At 36.8% G+C, this 22,056-nt stretch overlaps 1 protein-coding gene across 2 annotated transcripts in view; it reads right to left on the bottom strand.

Annotated features, from left to right (window-relative positions):
• PREX2 (phosphatidylinositol-3,4,5-trisphosphate dependent Rac exchange factor 2) overlaps positions 1 to 22,056 on the bottom strand; it is a 299,061-nt gene that overhangs the window by 73,813 nt on the left and 203,192 nt on the right. For both annotated transcript variants that reach the window (XM_034668152.1, XM_002925213.4), the window contains 3 exons: positions 13,350 to 13,567; positions 8,725 to 8,827; positions 2,255 to 2,398 (listed from right to left, as the gene is read on the bottom strand). In XM_034668152.1, coding sequence (XP_034524043.1) covers positions 2,255 to 2,398; positions 8,725 to 8,827; positions 13,350 to 13,567 — 465 coding nt within the window. The remainder of the gene's footprint in view (positions 1 to 2,254; positions 2,399 to 8,724; positions 8,828 to 13,349; positions 13,568 to 22,056) is intronic.

Here is a 22,056-nt window from a genome sequence, read left to right as displayed (position 1 = left end):
TCAAACTAAAACCCTTTGAGTAAAATCTCCGGAATAGACACCATTTGGAGTCTCTTCATTTACCAGCACGTTCGATTACCAGATGGTAATCTCTACTCAGGCTAGGGCTGAATTTCCTGCACTTCTCTCGGTCTGATGAATAGTAAGAGTGAGTAATCATGAATCCTCCCGGGAGTCTGATGAGGGCGGAGGAACTTCCGCAACCCCTCTAAGGGAGCAGCCATATCACTGCCATGGTGCTAATGAGACAAGCTGCTTCCCAGTCTTCTCTCCCTCTCTGTGACCTCAAAGGCAGAAGTCTTTCCACTGTGGCTTTCTCACATTTTATTGCTGTGTGAATATTAAAACCTAATGTTAGCTACAGTTTTTCTTTACATTTTAGAGAGCGATATTGTATTCACTAAAATAATATATAGTTAGGAATTTTTTTTTAATTAGCTTTAGGCAAATTATAAAATAGAGGTTACTTGGAAAATACTCTTCCTTTTCCTATGAACATTTGCTGCTGGGTATGAATATTCAGCTATTTATGGCTGATGTGTCACAAATGTAATAATTTTTTTTGAAAAGATGCAAAATGCCATCTGTCATCTCAGTCATGATTTCAAAGACAGAATTTTTATAAAGGGGAATAAAGGAGAGGAAGTGAAGAATCTTTAATAACTGTCAACTCTGCTTAAACCCTATAAAAGTTAACATTCCAGACCAGCATCCTCCTCTGTCTTCTAAAACTATCTATCTGTGTAATGGCTTTAAACATATTTTGGGCTAAACTGTTCTCCTAACATAGCTCCCAAGCTCTATTTTTGATGTTTCCTTCCCCCCACCCCCGATTCCTTTACAGAATCTTGTATTACCTATATGGACCCTACCACAGTCCTCCAAAGAAAAATGAAAATAACTTCTAATAACTCCTAAGATCTACTCTGTACCTGACATTTTCCTCTGGTGAAATGTATTCTTACCAAGTATCTGTCTGAGGTAGTCATTGTTTTTAAACCATGGCAATCGAAGGAGGAGAAATCTATCTTTTAGAATTACAATAATATGCATATGGTACAAGAATTTTCACTTGCAAGTGGATTTTGATTTCATACACCTGTCTCTTCTTCAGTTACAGAGATTGATTTTATTCCTCTACTCTTCTCATTTTTTTATGAGAATATAAAAATTCCACAGCAAAACCAAGGTAGTTCTTGAAAACTCCACAGAAGAAAATATGAAATGCTCTGTGGAATTGCTCAGAGAAATGGATATAATCTTGTGACCACAGCATGAGTTAAAAAAAAAAAAAAAGAAAAGAAAAGAAAAAGAAATCATACGCCAGAAGAAACTACACTAGAATAATCTGGACTTCTGATCAGCCTGAGGGTGCATTTGTGACCCCAGAAATAAAAAAGATCCAGGACCTTCCCTTGGAAACCAGTTCACCACAAGAATCTTCCTCCTCATGTTAAAGGCTGGTGATGGGTAGTAAGGAGGGCACGTATTGCATGGTGCACTGGGTGTTATATGCAAGTAATGAATCATGGAACTTTACATCAAAAACCAGGGATGTATGGTGACTAACATAATATAACAAATATAATAATAATATAATAAAATTATTATTAAATTATTAAAAATATTTTTATTAAAAAAATTAAAATTATTTAAAAAAACTCAATTTCTTCTATTGCATTAAAACGCATTGTTAATTTGCCAAAACAAAAAAAATTTTATTTATAAAAGGAATCTATTTTTACTAACCAGAAATGACATAATGCAGAAGAATTCAAAGAATAAAAAAAAAAAAATCATCCTCAATTTAATCGCCCAACGATACCAAAAACACTTTATGTACATTTAAGTATATACGTACCTGGATTACATAATCTACGATATAAATTCTTTTTTGTAACCTGCATGTATATATTGCCAAATTTTTTCTATCTCATAAAATATCTTTAACCACACAATTTTAATGACTCTCCCATAATTTATTTAAGCCAGATTAATTTATCTTTACTATTTCAACCACTCATGTCTTGTTTCCCCATTATAAATAGTTACAGTCCTACTTAATAAACATTTAAACCTTATCTTATTGTTTCCTTAATAAACATTCCCAGAAGTAAGTATATTACCTAGGTACTATGAAGGAATTTTTGAATTAATAGAAAAAAATCCCAATGATGGTAACAATTACATATATTTCAAAAAATCAATACAGATAAAATAATTTAAGTACACATATAAAAAGAAAGAAGTTTACCTTGAGCAAAAAGAACAGGATGAATTTTAAACCCTCCTCCATTTTTCAAACGTTGAGGCAGTTGTTCAAAATGGTAACTATCAATGTAGAAGTAAACTTTCAGAGCCTGCCGGCTTCCCTCCGCTTGATATGTAAGAGGAACATCTAAAATGACATTTAATGTTACATTACTTCCAAAAATCAGGATATGTTATATATTTGTTAACTTTTTAAAAAATCTTGAAAATCATGAGAAACTAATATATTAAAAGTACCTACATATGTCAAGTTCAGGTTAGGCAAACTTGCTATTCAGTGAAAGAGTATTAAATCAGATTCTTATTAGCTTAAGCAAGAGATTTATTACTGTACTGTATATAAAAATCTACCATTGGAAACTTCGTTATACTTTGACACGCCAGATGTCTCACTTAACTAAATGAGAAGTTTAGTTACACATGGTTTGGAATCAGAATCTCCCAGGGCATCTGCCTCATTCATATTTTAGTCAAAATGAGTCCTTGGGGTACAATTCCCAAGTAGTGTACAAGAAATTGGGTACATAGCAACCATTATCAAAATTAGCATGGGTTTTGCAAGTTCCGTTCTCTGAGCACCAGATCAAAAGTGTATTACCTCTGTGGATGCCCTACAGTTGTTAGAAATTATCTGTCCAAATTCTTTTGGTTTCCACAAAGATTCTAAATTTAATTACTCAAAAACAAAAAATAAGAAAAAAAACCACCCCAAACCCCAGAAAACAACCAACCTGAAAAGCTACAATGCTGTAGGAGAATTCGACAGTGCTATCATAAATCCTTTTTATTTTATGTCACTTATCCATGACAAATAATTTCCAGTTCATTAAAAAAGAATGTAATATCTTCCTAAAAAGCTAGAATGGTCTATATTAACCAGTTAAAAATTAAGGCAAAAATATAGTAGACATTTAATACGTGTTCTTGACTCAATAATTGTTAGTTCTAACCTGTTTCTTAAATAAATTATTTGTAAAAGCAAAGTTCAAGGTTAAATACCATTAATGAACAGAGAGTCCAGGTTTATTATTAAATGTATCTAATTATGCATATCAATAGCAGAGGTATGGTATTAACATCTACAAGTCTCTTTTGTGCCATGTAATAATGCTATTTTATTTTTGTTTCTATATTTTTAAGGGAGGTAGAAAAGTTTTGGTTTAGGAAAGAGAACACTTCTCTCAGTTGAAGACTTGGGAATTAACTGGATTTTAATGATTGGGAAAATCCTTTTTATCCCTGGCTCTATACTAAAGAGAAAGGATGCATGGACACTAAAGAAAATCCTGATGTGTACATAACTTTTTGTATCTTCTAGTTCCCTTTTTCATGCAATATCTTTCATTTATATTTCAATTTTTTAAAATTCCATTCCTTTACTTTTTGGCACCAATATGGCCAATCTCTGTTATCAAATGGATAATGTTTTTGAAAGGAAAATAATAATGTAGCAGTTGGAATTCCATATTATCGAACTAACAAAGAACAAATAAAGTTGCTCTATCAGGAACTAAGAAACTGAAAATGACTGAACATTATCAAGTACCTTAAATTTAAAATGAAAGTTAAAACTAAGAGTGAAAGAATGAAGACTTTCTCTCAAAGTAATTGGTATGCCTATAAAAGTGCATTTTAACGTGGAAATTGTTGACTTTTATTTGTGGAAATTTATCTACCATGAAAAACAAACTTGATGATTAGGACTGTGTAATGATTAAAGGTTTCAAAATATTATTGCATGAAGAAAAGGTCTCTGGTTCCACCCTCCAGAGAGATTCATTCTAGAGAGGATTTTCAACAGTGGCATCCCATCCCTGCAAGCATGGCTCTCCATCACAGAATGAGTTTGAAAATAAGTCTCTAAGAAGTTGTTAGTTCCCTTTGCCTAAATTGCTCTTGCTTGCCCCTCTGCAGGGTTGGTTCTTGCTGGCCCTTTGGATTTCAGCTTAAAAGCTACTTCGGCTGAGAGCCCTTCCCTACTGAATCCTTAAAAGGCCACCTTACCCTCATTCATTATGTATTGCTTATTTCCTGCATAGAATTTATCACAGCCCTAATCATCTTTGTCATTGATTCCTTCTTTGTTCTCTCCCAAGTAGGTTGTGAGCTTCATGAAGATAGGGAAATGTCTGTCCTATTCACCATGGCATCTGCAGTTCCAAGTGCAATGCCTGGCCCAAAATGTGCAAAAAATTCATTCCCCTAATCATTATAGTAAAATTACCTGTATCACCACAAAAGCGGGGGGGGGGGAGATCTGTTATCATTATATTATTCTCCAAAAACATGAAGATTTTCCATAAAATGTATTTAGTTTTATACAACCTAATCATTTAGCTCACTTATTCCCCCTTCACTAATTACACAATATGGCACGGGAAGGATCTTGTACTTTCCCTATACTGTAATGGGTTACATTGCCCACTTTGTATCTCTCACTAGTTTTAAGTGGCAACAACAGGGTCTTTATTTAGTCACTACTATATACCTCCAGAACTTAGTTCAGCATTTGGTATGGTGTATATACTTAATAATTATTTCTTTAAGGAAAATAGAATGTGTTCAACCCAGACATCTGAGTACTACTTGATTGGCATGCCGTATTTCTTCAGAATCTCATTATTCTTTAATGCAAAAATATGACGATGAGAAATGCTAAATACAACTTTTTAAAAATAATACAGAGTAATAAAATGAGGAGGATGGAGTCAAGTATTTACTGAATACTACCATAAGCCTCACATAATGCTAGAGACTTTCGAATACATTATCTTATTTAAGCCCCATGAGTCAGGGAAAGCTAGTACTCCCATGTTTGTGCATGAGAGCGGCACAGGGTTGGAACTCAAGTTTCTTATCTTCAATACCAATTCTCTTTATATCTTCATGCTTCCCACTGCTCTGTACTCAGTCCTTCCCTCAAAGACACGCAGCCAAAGGAGTCTTTACTACAGTGATGCAAATTAATTTGTCTATCTGACTCCTTTGCTTCTAAGCTTACAGAAAGATCAAATCACATGCAATTAATAATAAAGCTCTAGTTTCCTTACACCACTTAAATAGGATGTGATGACACTTGGGTATTTAAAAATTCTCTTCTTTCCTGAATCAACTTGAAAGGGTAACTATACTCCTGTCATCGCTATTAGTAACTTGCTTGGAATATCTAATAGTGTAGCATTGGAAGTGACCTTTCACTAGGGATCTGTTTTCACAGAAGTTGAGGTTATCCTTCAGGGAAACACTTAAAAAAATATATACGAATTTTTATGTGTGTCGCAGATATATGTGCATTTACATACTAATGTTACTTGCACGGTCTTAATTATTTAATCTTTAATATTTATTGTATATTTCAATGTGCCGAAGTTAAATCTCTCATGGTAGCTATGCAATAAGTAAATATTTTATCAAGCTTATAACACGGGTCCCTTGCCTGCTTGTTCAAGAGACCATTCACCAGGAATGTCATATTTGAACAATGGAAAACAGTACTCCAGTGAGCTTATGGCTCCTGAAGCAAAATTTAAAAGGAAAAACAGGTTATACTGTGAAAATAGAGTTTCTCTGCCTTCGGCAAAATTATGCCTACATTATTAAATGAAAATATGTGCTATTTTATACATGCCCACAGAAGACCATACAACTTGTTCAAATAATATTCTCCTTATCTATTAATCCCCTTTACCAAATTCTCCCATGTATATAACCTAAATCCTTAACATTGTAATTCATGTTCTCATTCCCTCTCATTTGTCACTGAAGATGAAACTTTAATAAAATTCTCTTCTCTCTACCTTCATAATTCAATAATACAGAATCAACTTTTACCAGCCCCACAGCTACCCTCAAGCTCAAGTCATCATCATCTTTCAACCTGGGTCACTGAATTAGCATCTAACTGGTCACTCTGCTTCTGTCCTTGACCCCAGTGATGCTCTATTCAACACAGCAGTCAGAGGCAGCCTTCAGTGTGTAAGCCAGATCATGGCATTCCTCTGCTCCATGGCTTAATTAGAAAGACGAAGTTCTTTCAATGGTCTGGTCTCCTCTCTGTTCTCATCCCCTGCTCTTTCACCTCACCCATGCTGCTCCAGTCACCCAAGCCTCCATGCTATCCTGAGGGCATGCCACACCTGTACCCACCTCAGAGGCTGGAACACCCTCTTCCAAATACCCCTCCACCCCTTCGGGTCTTTGCTCTCCTTTTTGGTAAGGCTTTCCTAGGTTGTTAAATATTTGCAACCTCTCACCGGCGCTTGCATTGCTATCCTTTGTTCTCTTCTATTTCCTCTCGTACATTCATATCATTGTCTTCTAAGTTTATGACTAAATTAAGCTATTTATGCTGCTTATTATTTATCTCTCCCAACTTGAATATCAGCTCTAAGAGGGATATGTTTGCTTAGTAGTCTACCATATCCAACACCTAGATTTGCGCTTGGCCATAAGTAGGCATTTAAGAAATTTTTGATGAATGAATGCTTATCATTCTCAAGTCAGATTAAATGATTATTTGATGATTTAAATGAATATTTACTGGGTTGTCCCTATTTATATTCTACACATTAGAAATATGAAAATAAGTAAGAACCTTTCCCAGCCCTGAAGAAGCTCACATCTTCTAACTTACGTAATACATAGGACCCTCACCCTTACGAAAAAACAAGAAACAGAAATATAACAAACTGCTAAAGATTTTTGGGGCTGATAGATACATTTTAAATCTATTCATGATAATGTTGAAATAGTAGATAAATGATGATAACTTGCAGCAAAGATATAGAGATTAAAGTCTAGATATTGTTATTTCTCTGAATGTATGCTTCTAAAATATTCCATTTGTTAGGTTTAAGGATGGCAAACTGCAAAATTGAAGGGATACTTTTCAATCCTTCAATTCCATTCATGAAGTAACTTATTTGCAACATTAGTTACAACTATGTTGTGTTGAAATTCTTTCTTTATTCTTCACACCAAGTTTGTTTTTCCTTCTATTTTTATAATCATAAAACCATTTTGCTTACCGACTGTATACACTTAATTGCTATTTGTTCATTCATTTCCTTCAAAAAAATATTGCCTTTTTCATTCCAGGCACTCTCTTGGTGCTGGAGATATGACAGAAAACAGGACAGGAAAGGTTTTGCCATCTTGGAAACAGTACAGGATGAATAAATGAATCAAGACAGTTAATATAATTATATTTATACACGTTAAAATTTGACACTCAGATGTAATGATTGTCAATTTCCATTGTTAAGCTAAGAAAAATGTAGAATATATGTTTATACCTTCTGAATTATAACTTTTATCCATTACTGCCAAATCAAATAATTACATCTTTCTTGATTGGTTTAGATCTAAATTTTACACAATGTGAGCATAACTTAGGTTTCTTTTCTATCTTCTTGACCTTGAATACTTGTATTCATTGCCTGATAAAACATTCTCTACAGGATCAACTGAAATAAGGAAGGAAAACTCAATTCAGTCAGTTTTGCTATATAATTATTATATATTTGCATAAAAGTTTTGGTGGCCATACAGTTTATCCATTGTAGCCAGAAATATTAGGGCAGTCCTTTTACTAAAAAAAATTGACATGAAAAAAGCAGCAGAAAGGACAAATATTCTATGATCCCACTTATGTAGAGTACTCTAGGCACCTACATAGAGACAGAAGGTAGAATGGAAGCTACTATGGACTGCAGGAGGAAGGATGGGGAGTTATTGTATATTGAGTATGGAGTTTCTGTTCCATAGAATGAAAAAGTTCTGGAAATGAGTGGTGGAAATGGTTGTTCAACATTGTGAAGGTACTTAATACCACTGAATTGTACACTGAATATTGGCCGAATGGTAAACTTTATGGTATGTATATTTTATCACAGTAACAGAAAAAAACATCTTGACTAGCACAAAATTTTGATGCACACACTCAAGAAAAGTTTTGGAGGCCAGGGGCGCCTGGGTGGCTCAGTCGTTAAAGCATCTACCTTTGGCTTGGGTTGTGATTCTGGTGTTCTGAGATCAAGCCCCACATCTTGGCTCCCCACTTGGCAGGAAGCCTGCTTCTCCCTCTCCCACTCCCCTGATTGTGTTCCCTCTCTCACTGTCTCTCTCTCTGCCAAATAAATAAATAAAATCTTTTAAAAAAAAGTTTTGGAGGCCAAACTAATAGACAAAAACAAAAGTTCAGAATTATCTATAGATTTAAATTATGCATATTTTCTATCACTTCCGCAGTTGATTATTATTTTTTTACCCTAAATATAATATTTTGTATTGAATTGTATCTTTTGTATTGAACTGTATATTTTTTATTGAACTGTAGATCAAATATATTAATATATTAATATCAAATATATTAATATCAAAGTTATGCCATATGTTGTTGTTTGATGCAAAAAAAAATTCTATGAAACACCTACGAACCATTTAACTACTTACTTGCAACCAGTGGTTCCTCTTCTGATGGTTTAAAGTAAAAAGAAACTTTTTCCAAATCAAATAGTGCAACCAGTGTATCTTCCAGCATGGCTTGTTCATCTGTCTAAAAGGAAAGGAAACATATCATATCATGATATGATAGGATTGTATAGGGCAGAACACATAACATCACATCACCAGACCTTAAATAGCTTCACTTGTGTTTTATTAACATGCAAACAAAATTATCAACACTTATCTAAGAATTTACTGCCTAAAATGAACTTAACAAATCCCTCAACGTTACAAGTCTTTTTTATAGTTTTAGATTTTTCCTTTTCTAGATTATCTAACCGGTTCTACACAACTTTTCAGTCTATTTTGTAGCTAGATTCAAACCATATTGATTTTTAACATTTGCAAATAAATGTGTATACGATAAGCATCTACCTGCCTCTAAACTTCTCTAATTCTTAAAAATGTAACAGCTGAAAGGCAAGAATACTGTTTTATTGAAAAGCTACGGCACATAGTTGGCATCCTGTTTTACAATAAAAGCACTTTGCACATAGGCAATGATTTTTCTTCCAAAGATCTTGGGGACAAGAATCGTTTTTATCTTACTTGCCTTTATAGGGCCTTAATCTAAAATCCTGTGACTATGCAATCTGATTTGCTTTAATCACTCCTTTCATTCTAACGGCATATTATTTTACAGCTGAGGCAAGTAAGGCCTAGACGTGGTAACAAGCTCAGTGCATGTCTCAGCAATATTATCTTTCTAGTACTACATTCTGGCCTTCCTATTAGCAGTTTTGTCCATGATGAAAGAATAATTAGTCTTATCGTACACAGCTTATCTTTTAAATGTAACATTTGTTTCCTTAAGAATATCAATGATCCTTTTTAAATAATAATTTTAACAAGCTTTATGCACATTCTTTTAAGTAGGCTCCAACCCCAGCATGGAGTCCAATACAGGGCTTGGACTCATGACCCTGACATTCAGACCTCAGCTGAGAGCAAGAGTTGGATGCTTAACTGACTGAGCCCCCAGGCACCCCACTTTATATACATTTTTGAAAGTTGCTGTAAGCTTATAGCCATATTTTTCGGGCAGCATGAATAGAGGGTGAAGGAGATGGTAAAGAATGTCCACTGTGTGAAAAAGAATCACTAAGGCAACCCCAGATCCCAGAGATTGAAAGCATGGAAACCAAAAAGTTAAGAGAATCATCACCTTTGGACCTTGGTTTGGTATTTAATGCAGTGTATGGTACACAGTAAGTGCTGGATAAATGTAGCCACCTTTTTTTTAAAGTGCTTTGAAGTAGCAAGAGCATGCCATGAACCTAGAATTGGAAGGACATGGCTGAAGAATCAGCATTTTCCCAATTAATAATACATACAAGGAAGAAATGTCCCAGACAGGTGGCCCTATGATTGCTCTAGTGCAAGCCGTGATGCTTCAGCAGACGTGGCTAAAGTGATACCCAAGTGACCGTGGATTGTGCTCAGAGCTCAGGGACACACACTGCCAGTGCCTGCAGCTCTCAGAGAACCTTCCACATTCCTAGGAGGCTTTAATGCGTTTGTTACCAGAGGCAGAAAAAAATACAGATTTCTTTTATTTTTTTTTAAAGCAAATTTTGGATTTTTTAAATCAATTCTTAAAATGAAGTTAAGGGTTCCAAAAGACTAAGAAAAAAACAGTTTCTTAAGATATAACTTACATACTATAAAATTAACTATTTAGAGTGTATAGGTTAGGGGTTTTTAGTATACTCACAGAGTTGTGCAATTATTACCATAATCTAATTTTAGAATATTTGCACCACCCTACAGAGAAACTCAATATGATTAGCATTCACTCCCTCTATCGCTTTTCCCAGTCCTTAGGCCCAGGTAACCATTAGTCTACTTACAGTCTCTGAAATTTGCCTATTTCACATATAACATAATAAAGGACCCAGATAATATGCGGTCTTTTGCAACTGGCTTACTTCACTCAGCATAAAGTTTTCAAGGTCTGTCCATGTGGCAGCATGTGTCAGTATTCCATTCTCCTTTTATGGCTGAATAATATTCTATTGTATGGCTATATCACAACTCATTTATCCAATTAGCAACTCATGGACATTTGGGCTGTTTCTACTTTTAAGCTATTATGAATACTCTTGCAAAGAATATTTGTGTACAAGTTTTTGTGCATAAGTTTTCAATTCTCTTGGATATTACATAGTAGTAGAATTTCTGGGTAATATGGAAATTCTATGTTTAACATTTTGAAGAAGGACCACACTGTTTTCCAAAACGGCTGCACTGATTTCGGTGTCCATAAATAGACAAATGAATAAGGAAGATGTGATGTACAACACACTAACACACACACACACACCATACATGTGTGCACTGGAATACTACTCAGCCATAAAAAAGATGAGATCTTGCCATTTGTGACAACATGGATGGACCTAGAGGGTATAATGCTAGGTGAAATAAGTCAGACAGAGAAAGACAAATACCATATGATTTCACTCAGATATGGAATCCAAAGAACAAAACAAATGAATAAACAAAAGATAGAATCAGACCTATAAATACCACAACAAACTGACGGTTGCCAAAGGGAAGGATGGGCAAAACGGATAAAGGTAAGTGGGAGATGCAGGCTTCCAGTTGTGGAATGAGTAAGTCATGGGAATAAAAGGCAGAGCATAAGGAAAAATAAATACATAAAAAGCACAGCATAGGGAATATAGTTAATGATATTGTAACTGTGTTGTACGGTGACAGATGGCAGCTACACTTGTGCTGGGCATAAGAAAACATATAGAGAAGCTGAATTACCATGTTGTACACCTGAAACTAATGTAACATTGTGTGTCAACTATACTCATATTTAAAAAATACATATATGAAATTAAAAGAAAAAGGCTGTTCTATTTTACTTTCCCACCAGAAATGTATGAGGGTTACTGTTTCTCCTTACCACCACTTGTGATTGTCTTTTGGCTTATAGCCATCCACTTCACAAGTGTCACGGTATCTCACTGCAGTTTTGAGTTGCATTTCCCCAATGGCTAATGATGTGGTCGGTCATCTTTTCATATGCCTTTTCGCCATTTTATATGTTCTTTGGAGAAACGCCTATTCAAATCCTTTGTGTGCTTTTTAATTGAATTTTTTTATTGTTTTAGGTTTTAAGAATTCCTTCTAGAGTCTGGATATAAACCACTTATCATTTATATAAACTATAAATATTTTCTCCCATTCCTTGGGATTTCAAACAAAATTAAATCTAAAATAAAAGTACCAGCACTTGATTAAACAATGGCAGTTTAAATAGGAATGAAGCCTCATTCACTCACTCAGTCAACAGACACTTCATGCTCCCCTGTATTAGGAAGTGGCCTTCCTATCTTATGTAATTTCTATGTGATAAGAAATGATTAATTAATATTTTTAAAAATTTTTAAACATTTCCAAAAGTGCCTTATTTCAAAATTTTCATTAGTTAAACCTTTCTTAGTTTTATTAGCAACCAAATAAGAAATTGATCACCCACATGGGGTGCATAGAGTCTTCTTAAAAGAATCTGTTTCAGGGGCGCCTGGGTGGCTCAGTTAAGCATCTGCCATCGGCTCAGGTCATGATCCCAGGGTTCTGGGAGAGAGCCCCACGTTGTCGGCCTCTCCGCTCAGCGGAGAGCCTGCTTATCCTCCCTCTGCCTGCTGCTCCCCTAACTTGTGCTCTCTCTGCCAAATAAATAAATAAAATCTTAAAAAAAAAAAGTCTGTTTCTCTGAAGTACACTGAGGTGGACTTCCTTACCTTATCATTTCAGAACCTTTTATGACTGTGCAATACTGCAATGACCTCCCTATCCTCATTATCATTGCAGAAAAGCATTTTGATACATAAAGTCACACACATCTGTTTAAAAACTCAACTGTTACTTGGTAGCCACATTTTCTATGTGTAATTTAACGGGTGACACAGCATCTCATGCTTAAAATCACGATTCTATTTAATGAGCACTTTAAATCTATATATAAGAGTGAAAGTATTTGCTTTTAAACATCATGACAACTATCAGAACTACAGAAAGGATATGTTAAAAAACCACTTTTATTTATCAAATATTTTGAGATCCTTTCTTCATATGCACTGTGGGAAATGGAGGTGTAAATGGAATATTCTTAGATTGAACAGGACCAACACACATACAAAGAAAGGAAATAAAATGGTTGAACATGGCATTCAAGTTGTCAGATCTTGTCTATCAAGCAAGCTCCCGAATGTCAGCCTCAGTGGGAGCTTGGGTTGCATGGCAGGCTGTTTCTTCTGGACTGGAAATAAGGAGCCACAGCAGAATGACCCTCTTCCCTCTGATAATCTTTCTCAGTCAGTGCTTAGGGATACAGGAATTAGTAACAGATGGAGGCTTTCTCAGCTTTTAGCAGCCAGAGAATAAATAAAAATCAGGAAAGCAGGAATACCTTCTATCTACGTACCAAAACCGTATTTACTCACAGCAAAATACATCTTTTCAAGTAGCTGACTGCTGACCCATATGAATAGCCACTTCTTATTTGGGAATATGGTACAATGTATGTTCCAGGGGGAGACATTGTGATTCCTTACCAGGTTTGGTGACAGGAGTGACTGAAAGTGAAAAAGAACACCTGCGTTTGCGATCTGATCCAGCCACCTTCTGCTGGCTTCCCCCGTGTCCATCTCGTTGTCTTTGCTGTTGTCAAACATCTGGTTTAAGGCTGCCATGAGCTGCTCGGAGAAGGCACACACGGTGGCCACAAGACTTTGGCAGAAAACCATGTCTCTTCGGAGCTGTGTCTCACTGTCTGTAACCCAGAAGGACATAAAGACGATTTTTGAAAATGTCACAGGTAAATAAAACCAATTCATTAAGTGTTTATGGTTGCTCTTATTTCATCCTTTCACCAAACTCAAACCATGTGCAAAATAGGAATTTGAGCTCTACTAATGAGCACAAATGCTTTAGCAAATAGGCTTTATAGAAAACATTAAACACCAAAAAATGTTTTTAAAAATTAAGTTTTTCTTAATTAGTATTGTGGCTTTATTTTACAAGCATTAAATTGTTTTTTAAAACCCAAGGGGGGAAAAATAAGGCTTTAGTTATTGATATTTTTTTTCTTGATGGAACACAGTTTGTGTTTGTTGCATGATATTTCCTAAAGGAAACTCGAAGTCCAAATTTTCAGTTTGTGTTAGCAATGAAATACATTATTAATACTAAATTTTTAAAAATGAACTCATCAATTTAAATATTAAGGTGAAATGCACATGGGGAAAGAGTACTGATGTCTGATTGTAACAACAAGCAAATTTGGATCTCTTGGATTTATCTATTAAACTTCATGAGTTATAAACATGTCCAGTTTATAAATTCTTATATTTCTTTGAAATAGGGAATGTATTTACAGTTTCCACATACACTGATTTTCACCAGGATTCTTACTCTGCAATTGGCTAGATTTTTGATTGACCCACACTGAAGGTATGTTTACCCTGTGAATGGCTATTCTTGGGCCACAGTTTTTTTCAAGTGGAGCCTCTGAGAACCTAATCACAGACATTCACCTCTTTGTATTTTTGGATATATACAAACTCCATGAACTATACAGACGCCAAGCTGTACATTCTGCACATTGAAAAATCACTTGTACTAGGTGAACAACAAAAGCAAAAATACTTATATTTTCAAAAGTGTATTGAATTTTTCAAGGGCTCAGAATTTTCTGAAATGAAGAAGCACAGTCAATATTAGTGCATAACACAGACATAAATGTTGCCATGAGTTCTTGCTTTATTGATCAAAAGGCATAATTTTTAAGTTATTGACCAAGAACAATGAATGTATGTTTTTAATAACCATCAAAGGCATGTGAATACATAATGTAATTGCTGTGTGTTACCTAGTTTCACTGAGAGTAAAAGCTACTCTGGAAAATTTTATTAGAAAAAGGATTAAATATTTAAAATATTTAATTTTATAATGAAAATATTCATTTATTATGTTGATCTATAGGAACTTATTGCTTTACTTGGTTAAAGGGGTTGAATATGGCAATTCCATATGGTTCAACTTACTAATTTAATCAATAACATGTGTTAGACATTTCCTTAAGTAACTCTATGCCATGTGCCTCATTCAAATAGATGGAAAAGAGTGTTTTACAGGTAACTGTAAAATAGCCAAAGTAGGGAAAAACTGTCCAATTCTTGATTATGAAAATAGCAAAACACCATTTTGTTGTTGTGCTCAATTTCTAACAAAGTGAGGACATTCAGTAACTATTTACTGAATTAATAAATGAAAATAATGAACCAGTAGAGCAACTAACAAACAAATCAAGTGAAATGAAAATGTATGAACTCATTCTCTGACTTAGTGAAATGCTGGAATTTAGTTTGACCTAAAAGGGTAATTCACATAGCTTTTTAACCTAAGTGTGTAGCTGCTGTGCTGAGATTCTAAGGCAGAAACTAAATAAAATTACCCTATATCTTTCTTTTACAGCCTTGCTTTGCTCTCTGTTGTTCTACAGAAAAGCAGAAAATCTAAGGAAATTAAAAAAAAAATACTTCAGTCGTTTTGGCAGAAATACTCCCACCTGTAACCTGAGAATAATTTCATAATCAAAACCGAATTAGAACGAAATGCCCTCTATCAAGAATAGAAAGCTAAGGTCCAGAGAAGGAAGGATCTAATTCCACGGAAAACTTTAGAAGAGATCGAGAGGATTAGGAACTCTGCCACTAGTAGAAATAATTATCTTCAAATTGCTTTTGAGAAGAAATGCCTAAATTTCTTCCCTTATTTTAACCTTAGAAAGAATAGTTAAATGTTTATTCTACATTCCATTACTATACTCTATACGCATTTTAAGCCAAATAAAATTTTCATTCAACCACATTATCAAATTAGAAGTGATCACACAAAGTTGTATTTCTACATTACATCAAACTTTTCACACTGAATACACCACAGGAATTAAACATGGCACTAATTACAGGGGGTCTGAAGGCATCCAAGCCGAGGCCTCGGTCATGTCTACACTCACGGTAGAGTAACAGAATTTGATATGCAAGATGCCCTGGACCACACTTCCATTTAAATTTCAAACCAACATATTTTCAAATGAAAAACACTTTAGAACTCCTTATTACTTTATGAGGGGATTTTCAGTTGGAGTTTCCTATCTCCCACAGAGTAAATGACTTGCTTGCATAGATTTCAATATGCCCATCATATTGAGATTTTCAAGTAACTTTGTACACATTATCACCTCCCAGGGAGTAATAAAGGCAAAAAACTCAGAGTGGCAGAAAAGGGTCTTTACAATCTATCTTCAATTTATGCTGACAGTTTATAAGTGCATTACTTCCCTTCATTCATCCCCTATACCAGAAACAATCTTTTCAGGCTTGTTATGAGAAATAATAAAACAATGTATCTGAAAGTAGCCACAACTCTGGCTGTACAGACTTCTCCTCTTTGAGCCACACACCGCTGCTCAGGTTCCTCAAATGCCAAATGCCCTTACAAATCCTCTTACAGCTCACACTTTTGTCCGTGGGCCTTCTGGCTGTGGGCACTTTCCCACCCTCTCACCAGCAAACTTTAAATCATCCATAAGAGTCAATTCCTTAAACTACTGGAACCCATTGAACTACTGAAATATTATTTCCGCTTGTGAAATCTCCTCTTCCCTTCAGTAGGTTCCCTAATGCGTTTCCCTGATCTGCCACCACAGGCCTTGGGGCACCCCTCTACTAGGAGGCTAATTACTCACCATTGTGAGAGTTTGTTTGCAAGTTTGAGTTCCCCAAGAGACCATCAGCACATCAAGGACAGAGAAAGTGTCATATAATGTGAATGGTGCTCATGGACCTAGAGACATATAATCTGCTTTCACCTACCTATTCCACTCATTTTAAACCATATAATCCCAGGTATCAGATTCCTATATACATTATGGGGTATTTCTACTTAGACCTGCAATAAAGATAAATGAGATAAAGACTAAGCGCTTAGTGAAATTGCACAGTACTGTCATTGTCATTCTTCTTTTATCCAGCATCTAGCAGGGTGTCTGGCACGGAGTGGGGCTCAGTTTTATTGTTGAAAGGGGAAGGAACCATATGATGAATAAAGACACCAAACTAAGAGAACTCCCGAGAAAAATGGACAAGTCTTTCCTTTTAATTGTGCACCTGTTCGAAATTCATGAGTGTCCATCCTTCCCCCAAACTATTCTCATTTCTCATTTTTATCAATAAGAACTACGGCAGGATCAACAACAGCTGCTTCCAGCTCCTAGCAAAAGAAGAAAGGCAGGGAAAGCTGTTTTCTGGTGACAGTTTGTTCACTGTTTATTGTTTTTGCAGAGTAAGAATTCTCTTGTAGTAGGAAAACACTCAAAAGAAATGGATGTTTTTACTTATCAAAGGCTTGCATTTCATTCCAGTATTTAAGCACCTACTTAAACTCACCTTCCACAAACATGTTTTAAAATAGTAACACTTCATTTACTCTCCACAGTTTAAAAAGCTCAAATTCCAGAGCTGGACTAAAAAGAATGAAATGGTTTCTAGACCCACAAGTAATCCCAGTCATTATTCTGAGACTGTATGGAAAAGAAAATAATAATAATAATAATAAAATAACAACAAAGAAATAAAAGAGAGATTAGAGAGAGTGAAGCTTAGGAATAAAGGTGAGTTAAAAATATTAGGCTTTTTTCAGCCAGTCCCCTGAGTCGAGCTGGATAGGTACCAGACCAGCCTGAACATCCACAGAATCAGCCTGAGACGCAGGAAGATACATCTGGATCTCTACAAATGAACATCTCCAGTGCTGACTATTGAAGTACGAAGCGGGGAGCCGTGAAACCCCGCACAGATATCGGAAGATAAACGGAAGGGGGAGGGAGCCGCCGTGTTCCAGCGCCGGGAAGTGGTAGCCACCTGCAGGGGGGGGTGGGGAGCGGGCACCCGGGAGACAGCAGACTGAGACCGTGAGCCGGGAGTGCCCGCTACCAGGCATCTCACGGAACTCCGGAGCTCTGGTGTGCTCACTGGAAACAGACTGAGACCAGGAGCTCCGGGAGCACGCGCGGGGCAGCTGGCAGCCTTAGAAACAGAAAGGACAGAGACGCGCCGGCCCTGGAAGTGAGGGCTGGGATGCCAGGTGTGGGGCGCACATCTCGGGACGCAGCAGGGTTGAGCAGCACCAACAGTAACAGAGTTAAAGTGGCCAGAACATCAGTGGAGAATGGTCTGTGATCCCTCTGTTCTGTGACAGAGGCTAAGATCCGGCCGCTGCTGCTCTGACTCTCAGAAGAGGCACAGCAGACTGCCAGGGAAAGCCGCCAGAGAACAAAAGCCCGGAAATACCGGCTTACAGAGTGCCCATCCCTATCCTCCCTCGCAGGGGACACGGAGACTCTACCCAAACAGGGTTTTCTGAGTACCCGCCGGCAGGCCCCTCGCCCAGAAGGCAGGCTGAAAAATAAAGAAGCCCACAACCGGGGTGCCTGGGTGGCGCAGTCATTGAGCGCCTCTCTTCGGCTTAGGGATCGCTTAGGGCGTGATCCCGGCATTCCGGAAAGGAGTCCCTCATCAGGCTCCTCTCCTGGGAGCCTGCTTCTTCCTCTCGCACTCCCCCTGCTTGTGTTCCCTCTCTCACTGGTTGGCTCTCTGCCACTAAATAAATAAATAAAATATCTAAAGAAGAAGCCCACATTACTAAGATCCCTATAAAACAAGGGGCAGGGCCTGGGTCCCAGTCAATAATTTGGGCTCTGGACAACCCCGCAACCTCTCCTCATCAGAATGACAAGAAGGAGAAGGCCCCCCCCCAGCAAAGAAAAGACAGTGAGTCTGTGGAAATTATGGATATGGATGTAACCAAATTATCAGAAATGGAATTCAGAGTAACAGGTGGTCAAAATGATGAGTAGTTTGAAAAAAGTATTAACGAAAATGTTACTGAGAATATAGAATCCCTAAGGACAGAAATGAGAGCGAATCTGACAGAAATTAAAAATTCTATTAGCCAAATGCAGGCAAAACTTTGAGGCTCTGACGGCCAGGGTCACCGAAGCAGAGGAACGTATTAGTGAATTGGAGGATGGGTTAGTAGAAGAAAAAATGAAAATAGAAACTGGACTTATAAAAATCCATGCCCACGAATGTAGGTTACGGGAGATTACTGACTCAATGAAACGATCCAATGTCAGAATCATCGGCATCCCCGAGGGGGTGGAGAAAAACAGAGGTCTAGAAGAGATATTTGAACAAATTGTAGCTGAAAACTTCCCTAATCTAGTGAGGGAAACAAACATTCGTGTCCAAGAGGCAGAGAGGACCTCTGCCAAGCTCAACCATGACAAACCTACGCCACGTCACGTCATAGTGCAATTCACAAATATTAGATCCAAGGATACAGTATTGAAAGCGGCCAGGGCAAAGAAATTTCTCACGTACCAAGGCAAAGGTATCAGAATTACGTCAGACCTGTCTACACAGACCTGGAATGAGAGAAAGGGTTGGGGGGGAGCATTTTTAAAGCTCTTTCAGAGAAAAACATGCAGCCAAGGATCCTTTATTCGGCAAGGCTGTCATTCAGAATTGATGGAGAAATAAAGACGTTCCAGAATCGCCAGACATTAACCAATTTCGTAACCACAAAACCAGCCCTACAGGAGATATTAAGGGGGGTTCTATAAAGGTAAAAAGGCCCCAAGAATAATACAGAACAGAAAGTCACAACCGATACAAACAAAGACTTTACTGGCAACATGGCATCATTAAAATTCTATCTCTCAGTTCTCAGTGTCAATGTNCTCTATCAATCTAAATGGCTTAAACTCTCCCATAAAACGCCACAGGGTTGCAGATTGGATAAAAAGACATGACCCATCCATTTGCTGTCTACAAGAGACTCATTTTGAACCCAAAGATGCGCATTCAGACTGAGAGTAAAGGGATGGAGTACCATCTTTCACAAATAGACCTCAAAAGAAAGCTGGGGTAGCAATTCTCATATCAGATAGATTGGATTTTAAACTAAAGACTATAGTTAGAGATGCAGAAGGGCACTATATTATTCTTAAAGGAAGTATTCAACAAGTGGATATGACAATTATAAATATATATGCCGCCAACAGGGAAGCAGCAAGATACACAAGCCAACTCTTAACCAGAATAAAGAGACATATAGATAAAAATACATTAATAGTAGGGGACCTCAACACCCAACNCCTCAACACCCCACTATCAGAAATAGACAGAACACCCTGGCAAAAACTAAGCAAAGAATCAAAGGCTTTGAATGCCATACTCGACGAGTTGGACCTCATAGATATATATAGAACACTACACCCCAGAACCAAAGAATACTCATTCTATTCAGATGCCCATGGAACATTCTCAAGAATAGACCATGATCTGGGACACAAAACAGGTCTCAACTGATACCAAAAGACTGAAATTATCCCCTGCATATTCTCATACCACAATGCTCTGAAATTGGAACTCAACCACAAGGAAAAATTTGGAAGAAACTCAAACACTTGTAGACTAAGAACCATCCTGCTCAGGAATGACTTGATAAACCAGGAAATCAAAAATAAATTTAAACAACTTATTGAGACCAACGAGAATGAAAACACAACGGTCCAAAACCTATGGGATACTGCAAAGGCAGTCCTAAGGGGAAAATACATAACATCCAAGCCTCACTCAAAAGAATAGAAAAATCTAAAATGCAGTTTTTATATTCTAACGGCAAGAAGCTGGAACAGCAACAGAGGGACAGGCCTAATCCACTCACGAGGAAGCAGTTGACCAAGATTAGAGCAGAAATCAATGAATTAGAAACCAGANAGAACCACAGTAGAGCAGATCAACAGGACTAGAAGCTGGTTCTTTGAGAGAATCCATAAAATTGATAGACCACTGGCAAAACTTGTCCAAAAACAAAGAGAAAGGACTGAGATTATTAAAATTATGACTGAAAAGGGAGAGGTCACGACCAGCACCATTGAAATTGCAAGGATTATTATGAATAACTGGAAGGATTATTATGCCAATAAACTAAGCAATCTGGAAGAGATGGAGGCCTTCCTGGAAACCTATAAACTACCAAGACTGAAACAGGAAGAAATTGATTTCTTAAACAGGACAATTAACTATGAAGAGATTGAGTCAGTGATAAACAACCTTCCAAATAACAAAACTCCAGGCCCGGATAGTTTTCCTGGATAATTCTACCAAACATTCAAAGAAGAAGTAATACCTATTCTCCTAAAGCTATTTCAAAAAATAGAAACAGAAGGAAAGCTACCAAACTCATTCTATGAGGCTAATATTACCTTGATCCCCAAACCAGGCAAAGACCCCCTCAAAAAGGAGAATTACAGACCGATTTCTCTAATGAATATGGATGCCAAAATCCTCAACAAGATCCTTGCTAATAGAATCCAACAGTACATTAAAAGGATTATCCATCATGACCAAGTGGGATTCATACCTGGGATGCAAGCATGGTTCAACACTCGCAAATCAATCAATGTGACACATCATGTAAACAAGAAAAGACTCAGGAACCTTATGATCCTCTCAATTGATGCAGAAAAAGCATTTGACAAAATACAGCAACCTTTCATGATTAAAACCCTTCAGACTGTAGGAATAGAGGGTACATTTCTCAATCTCATAAAGGCCATCTATGAAAAGCCTACTGCAAATATTATTCTCAATGGGGAAAAGCTGGAAGCCTTTCCCTTAAGATCAGGAACACGACAAGGATGCCCACTCTCGCCACTATTATTCAACATAGTACTAGAAGTCCTTGCAACAGCAATCAGGCAACAAAANGCAATCAGACAACAAAAAGGGATCAAAGGTATCCAAATCGGCAAAGAAGAAGTCAAATGTCTCTCTTCGCAGATGACACGATTACTCTATATGGAAAACCCAAAGGAATCCACTCCCAAACTATTAGAAGTTATAGAACAATTCAGTAAGGTGGCAGGATACAAAATCAATGCCCAGAAATCAGTTGCATTTCTATACACGAATAACGAGACTGAAGAAAGAGAAATTAGGGAATCCATCCCATTTACAATAACACCAAAAACCATGCGTTACCTTGGAATTAACTTAACCAGAGACGTAAAGGACCTATATCCTAGAAACTATAGATCACTTTTGAAAGNTAAAGAATGCACTCCCAAACTATTAGAAGTTATAGAACAATTCAGTAATGTGGCGGGATACAAAATCAATGCCCAGAAAT

Source organism: Ailuropoda melanoleuca, chromosome 9, assembly GCF_002007445.2.
Source record: "Ailuropoda melanoleuca isolate Jingjing chromosome 9, ASM200744v2, whole genome shotgun sequence".
NCBI classification, from domain to species: domain Eukaryota; kingdom Metazoa; phylum Chordata; class Mammalia; order Carnivora; family Ursidae; genus Ailuropoda; species Ailuropoda melanoleuca.
The sequence above is the reverse complement of the archived record's forward strand: the minus strand, read 5'-3'. Positions and strand labels throughout refer to the sequence as shown.